This window comes from Pundamilia nyererei, unplaced genomic scaffold, assembly GCF_000239375.1.
Source record: "Pundamilia nyererei isolate P.nyererei 1_Seehausen unplaced genomic scaffold, PunNye1.0 scaffold00001, whole genome shotgun sequence".
In the NCBI taxonomy this organism is placed as follows: Eukaryota; Metazoa; Chordata; class Actinopteri; order Cichliformes; family Cichlidae; genus Pundamilia; species Pundamilia nyererei.
In genome coordinates, this window is record NW_005187402.1 from 4,922,888 (window position 1) to 4,929,034 (window position 6,147).

The following is a 6,147-nucleotide window of genomic DNA, read 5'->3' on the forward strand; positions in this document are numbered from 1 at the left end:
TTATCTGCAACTTAATAACTGAATTAAAATGGCATACCTGATTTAGGCTCGCACACAGGCAACATTAGAAATTTAGATTCAAGTCAGTTCAGAGCAGTTGTCTGACCTGAAACAGGACGGACGGCAGGCAGGAGGCTCTCAGTCAAGTCTGATACACAAGACAGTTTCCACCGTTTATAGGTGTGTACACCTACATTACACAACATTCATGGCTTTACATGTCCTATAATTAAATTGAATTCTAAGCAAATAAAATTAATGAAATGATTAAATTAATTAAGAATTAGTAGCCTTATTCTTATGAATTTGCAATACAAAACTACACAGTGAAAACACTCAGATGAGAGGGCATCTCTACTTATAGCACAGGTGTATGTGCAAGGTGTGATGAACAGTGACTCTGTGTCATTAAATGTTCTTGTGAACAAGTAACTTGGTATTTAAGTTACTACTGTTAAAGTAAAAGATGAATGAAAAGGGATTTAGGAAAAAAAAAGTAAGCCTTGTTAGAAAGATCCGAATTTATAATGTTTGTTTGTGCTGATATTCCCAATCATGTATTATAGAATTTACATTCATTTTTATACATTAATGGCAAGTTAGTTGATTATATATTACTTACATCCAACCACTCGAGGATCAAAGAATATTTCTGAGGGTGGCGTGAGTTGGAGTTGTACTGAAAGTCTAAGGTGAACAAGGGGAACAGGAATAACTGCACAGTCCACGGATGTGAGATTGGGCGGAGCAACGCCTGTCTGTCAGCAATCCATGCAATGGAGGGTGTGTTTACTGATATTACCTCCTCTGTCTGTATCAGTGGCTGAATCGTGTAAAATGATTAAACGCTGTGCAGCATGTAGATGATGGACTGTGTGTAAACTGCAGAGGGTCAAGATGGACTGACGTGGACTGACATGTCTTCCCATCACCTTCCTCACACGCGATTTGAAGTCCGCCAGGTTGATAGTCAGTAAGTTTGGACTTTGTCAACTTCTCCAGTAGAGGAATCAAACAGGATGTTTTTTCCATTTCAGACTCGGGTTGTAAATATGACTTAGAGTCACAGACGGACTTGCTGCTTCTTAGTTTCTCCAGCTGTTTCCTAACATGGCCAGAAGTTGCAGTCAGGCATTGTGTGTTAATCAGAGGTGGAGAGGTCTGATCCTCAGTGAGTTCACTTGTAGGGAAGAAGGGACGAAGGGCAAAATCACTGAGGTAGTGAGGGTGTGTAAAAAAACCAAAACAACTCTTAGCTTTTAAATGTTCTCTTGGACTGGAGAAGAACAACTAACAACTTTCCAGAAGCACAAACAGATTTTAAAGCAACAGAAAAAAAAAAATCACATGCCATCTGCCTAACATTTTGGAAAAGGGAACAAGTCACACAAGCAACATATTTTTTACTTTTTGTTTGTTTTCTGTGTAAATGACCCGTACAACTATACAGTGGAAGGCTTATTCTGACACAGATCCTTGTGTTTGCAGTGGAACTGACGGACTGCACGCATATTGGCATAAAATATGTAAAGACGATAAACCGAATTTAATAAGAAGCCAGTGGGAGGAAGAGATACTGTCTTGGCTGATAATTAAAGCCTTTTTCTCACCACTAGGCAACATATTTGTAACTGTAATTCAAACTATTTCAATAATCACAACATGCCGCATCAACAATAAGTTGCTTGTTTGAAATGAAAGATTGCAAATCAAATAAGCCACAGCAGAACACAAATTCCACCAAATGAAGCACTGCTACCACAGCATGAGAACAAACACTGAAAATGAGTCCATTATCGGAGAAGCCCTTTCTCTGCTAGGTAAACAAAATATATTAACAATTATTGCAATCTATCTAAGCTTTGTGCACAACAAACCATCAGTGCTAATACCCTGGCTGAATCTTGTGCATGTGTACTTGCATTACTTATGCCGTGGGGACACAAATGTGTGTACACAGGCACATATTGTGGACTTAAAGCAATTCCCTGTAATGGAAATAATCATATTTTGGGTTTTGTTTTGGCTTCCAGTTAGGGTTCATTTTCAGGAAATGGATGTAATGTTCTTTGAGTTGCTGATGAGACCGTCTGTGTGTGTGACACACCCCTTGAGCTCTGTGCTGCTGGTATCATTGCTAGCTCAGGGATTCCTGTGCACATTAGTGGCTGCATGAGTCCCAGTCAGGTTGTTTTGTGTGTCTCGCCCCCACCCCCCATCTCCATAGTCCCACTCCTATTCTCTGCCTCTCTCTGCTGTTGTCCCAGCATGGCTGCAGGATGACTGCTCTGTGGACTCTCTCTCTGCTGCTCTCTGCCAGTCTGCTGGGCTGTCTGGCAGAGACCTCTCCCGATGGGAGCCCTCTGCCCCACAATCTGCCTCCCTCGCTGGGCACCAACAGTAGCGATGGCAGCCTGTCTGTGGATCTACCCATGGCTCTGAGGGTGTTCAGCATGGACTATCACCACGTACAGGCTCCCTTTGAGATCGTGCTGTGGATCATGCTGGCCTCACTGGCCAAGCTGGGTAAGCCTCAGTTGTGCTCACACTCATCCACGAGAAGCCAGCTTCTTTCATATATAATATAATGTATATAATATCTATTATTTTTCTACATTTCTAGTTATTTCCAGGATTTTTTAAAACTCACACCAAACCTCAAGTTAACAATCTGTTCTATCAATGAAAGAGTTTATCTGAGTGCAATGGTAGTAGTCCTCCCTCGGTATAGCTACAGAGCGATTTAGTCAGAACTCCACAAAGTTCGGATCCTGCTGATTTCCTTTTACTCCCTCTCCGTTTCTCATTCCCTCAGGTTTCCACTGGTCAGGTCGAGTCCCTGCAGTTGTCCCCGAAAGCTGCGTCCTCATCATGGTGGGCCTCCTGGTTGGAGGTGTGATCTATGGGGTGCGCCACTCTGCTCCACCGACTCTCAGCGCCGATGCTTTCTTCCTCTTTCTGCTGCCACCCATCGTGTTAGATGCGGGATACTTCCTGCCAGGCAGGCTGTTCTTTGAAAACCTTGGTACAATCCTCTGGTTGGTAGCTTTAAAATGTTTGATTTTTGTGTGTGTGCGTGTGTGTGTGGAGGCATTCGTATGCAGATTGCGTTGAACAGAATGAAAGTACACCATTTCCACATAAAATATGAGTAGAAAGAGTTTGATTTAAAAGTCAGAATTAGACTCTTTATTTTGGTTTTACCCTTTAAAGCCTTCTTCTACCTCTACGTCTGAATCATCAGTGTAAATTACACAATATAAAAGAAAAATTCAAAAGAATAAATTGCAAAAAAAAAAGTCATGATGCACCAAATATGATACAAATTGAAATTCACAAACAGAAATCTATATTTTATTTATTTATTGTTTAAATTTCTTCAAATGATTTAATGAATGGTCCACTTTCAATAACAATTGAATTTTGTGGCAATTATTTCATGGTTCAGGCTCAGGGTTGACATTTGAAACATCCAAATGATAATTATTTGATCTCCTGCTTAATTCATCATTTTGATCGTGTACCAAGAATTGGACAGTCTCTATTTTTTATGACGGTTTTATTTTAACGGAGAGAACCAAGATATAAACATCCCTGCATGTCACTGAGTGAAATGAGTATTTGGTTTCCTACAGCCCAGCCAGAGTTCTGCCTCCCACAGAGTCACAGGATTGTTTGACTGGAATGGGTTAAAGCCGCGGTCCCCAACCGCCGGGGCATGGACCGGTATCGGTCCATGAGCCGTTTGGTACCGGGCTGCAAGAGTTGAAGCTTGGGTGTGAAATTTATGGTTTTCAGGGTTTTTATTGGTTTTTATTGTTATTTTTTTAAAAATCGTTTTTATTGTTAATTTGGTTTCCCTGGTTCTTTTCCCATGGTTATGGATAGATCTTCTTTTTTTGGGGGTACTGGTACTGGTTTTATTTTGTTGTATTTATCTGCAACAAAAATAGAGACTCTTCAATTCTTTGTAAGTGAGTGAACTTACAAATTCAGCAGGAGACCTAATAATCATTTCACCCACTGTGTCATGTATGGCTGTGTGGCAGACAGATGAAACAAAGGGAGTGAACTAAAGGAGGCAGTTTCATGTGCTGTAACACGGTGCTTGAAATAAAATACAAAAACAATAACAAATAGAAACGAATAAAAGATAAACTAGAAACTAACAAGAGGATGGGCAACAATTGTAAACACAGCTGGAACCTATACAGACTAATAGGACAGGGGAAGTAAAACTGAACATACTGTACAAGGATGAGAGACTGTCAAAATAAAACAGGAAGTTCAATAAAAACAGAGAAGAAGACTAGCACACACTGGGGACATGACCGACAGGGGAACACAAAACACAGAGACAAGACATGAAGACAACGTGAAGACAAGGCTGAATGAACACAGAAGAAGACGAGACACTGAGGGAGGAAGAACTCTAAGATTACTAAGAACTGACCATGAACTTAGGAATCACATTGAATATTCAAAATAAACATGACGCACTGCATATGTTACCACATTTGTCATATTTTGAGCTTATTTTTGTGGACCTGAGTGGCTAAACTCAGATATTCATCGAGTATTTGTTAAAGGTACCTGGAGCAGGTGTCTTAAAGCTGGTTTCTTGTGCATGTGCAGGTATGCAGTGCTGGGGACCTTGTGGAACGTCCTGGGCATCGGCCTGTCTCTGTACGGTGTTTGCCTGCTGGCTCAGAGCTCACTAGGAGATGTCTCTCTGCTCCACTGCCTGCTGTTTGGCTCCCTGATCGCTGCTGTAGACCCAGTGGCGGTGCTTTCTGTTTTCCAAGAGATGCAAGTTAACGAACAGCTGCATATCCTGGTGTTTGGAGAGTCACTGCTCAATGACGCCGTCACTGTGGTGAGGACAGAAGCGGTGCGTGTGTCAGGTACCTAAATGAAACACTTGATACTCATAGACGTTTCTTCCTCTCAGGTGCTCTACAAGCTTTTTGAGTCCTTCCTCCGTCTGCCATCAGTGTCAGGGCTGGATGTTTTGCTGGGGGGCTGCAGGGTGGTGGTGGTCGGAATCGGGGGCTTGTGTGTAGGTCTCTTCTTCGGCCTGCTGGCAGCCCTCACCTCACGTTTTACCTCCAGGGCCCAAGTCATCGCCCCGCTCTTTGTCTTCCTCTATTCCTATTTGTCTTACCTTACCTCAGAGATGCTTCACCTCTCTGGGATCATGGCGTGAGTGCTGCTCAGAATCATCTGAATCCCAAAGACCACAAATTGTACACATTAGTATAAACATTAGTTAACTTTGCTTCCCCTTTCCCTGCCCTGCAGCATAGTGACCTGTGCTGCTACAATGAAACAGTACGTGGAAGCAAATGTGTCGGAGCGCAGCAACACCAGCATCCAGTACTTTCTGAAGATGTGGAGTAGCGTGAGCGAGACCTTAATCTTCATCTTCCTGGGAGTGTCCACCATACAGGACATCCACATGTGGAGCTGGCCGTTTGTGTGCTCTACACTGCTGCTCTGTCTCATCTGGAGGGCCACGGGTATAAGTTTTTCCCCGCACTTTAAAACAAGTTATATCACAAGATCAGCAAAGTGGATATCTAAACTCTTTCTCACTTCTTAAAAGGCGTGCTTTTGCTGACCGCGTTTGTGAACAAGCTCCGGAGGAACGCCGTGACCTTCCGAGACCAGTTCATCATTGCCTACGGTGGCCTGAGAGGGGCAATCTGTTTTTCCCTGGTCTTCCTGATTGATGACTTCCCAAAGAAACGACTCTTCATCACCACTACCATCGTGGTCATTCTCTTTACTGTCTTTGTACAGGTGGGGCAAACATGTTCGTGAATTGTAAGGAAAACAGTTTGTCATAGTTTGAAGGTGGATTTTATGTTCTGAGTCTGGTTTGCAGGGGATGACCATCAAGCCTCTGGTGGAGCTACTGTATGTGAAGAGGAAGAAGAGAGCTCTGCCTACTCTCAGCGAGGAGATCCACAGCAGGGTGAGAGATTACAGGAATCACAGCTAAGTGTGGATTTGTGATAGGGCTGTAGATAACTCTGGACACTACTGATTTTTAGATATCAGTAAATTAGCAAAGACTGTCAAGGATTATGATCTCAGAAGAGCAAGGCTTACTAACCAAAAGGAAACAAGGTGAGTTCGGTTTTT

General features: G+C 42.6%; 1 protein-coding gene across 2 annotated transcripts; it reads left to right on the forward strand.

Annotated features, from left to right (window-relative positions):
* Positions 1 to 2,279: 2,279 nt before the first annotated feature.
* Positions 2,280 to 6,124, forward strand: LOC102214731 (sodium/hydrogen exchanger 2-like). 2 transcript variants are annotated; one of them, XM_013908315.1, is made up of 8 exons: positions 2,280 to 2,526; positions 2,816 to 3,038; positions 4,636 to 4,876; positions 4,952 to 5,202; positions 5,302 to 5,519; positions 5,606 to 5,802; positions 5,888 to 5,977; positions 6,057 to 6,124. In XM_013908315.1, exons 1-8 carry the CDS (start codon positions 2,280 to 2,282, stop codon positions 6,069 to 6,071), a joined length of 1,482 nt encoding a protein of 493 aa, XP_013763769.1. In that variant the 3' UTR covers positions 6,072 to 6,124. The 2 variants fall into 2 exon arrangements, with proteins under 2 accessions (XP_013763769.1, XP_013763749.1); XM_013908295.1 differs by having other exon boundaries at positions 5,888 to 6,123.
* Positions 6,125 to 6,147: the final 23 nt, after the last annotated feature.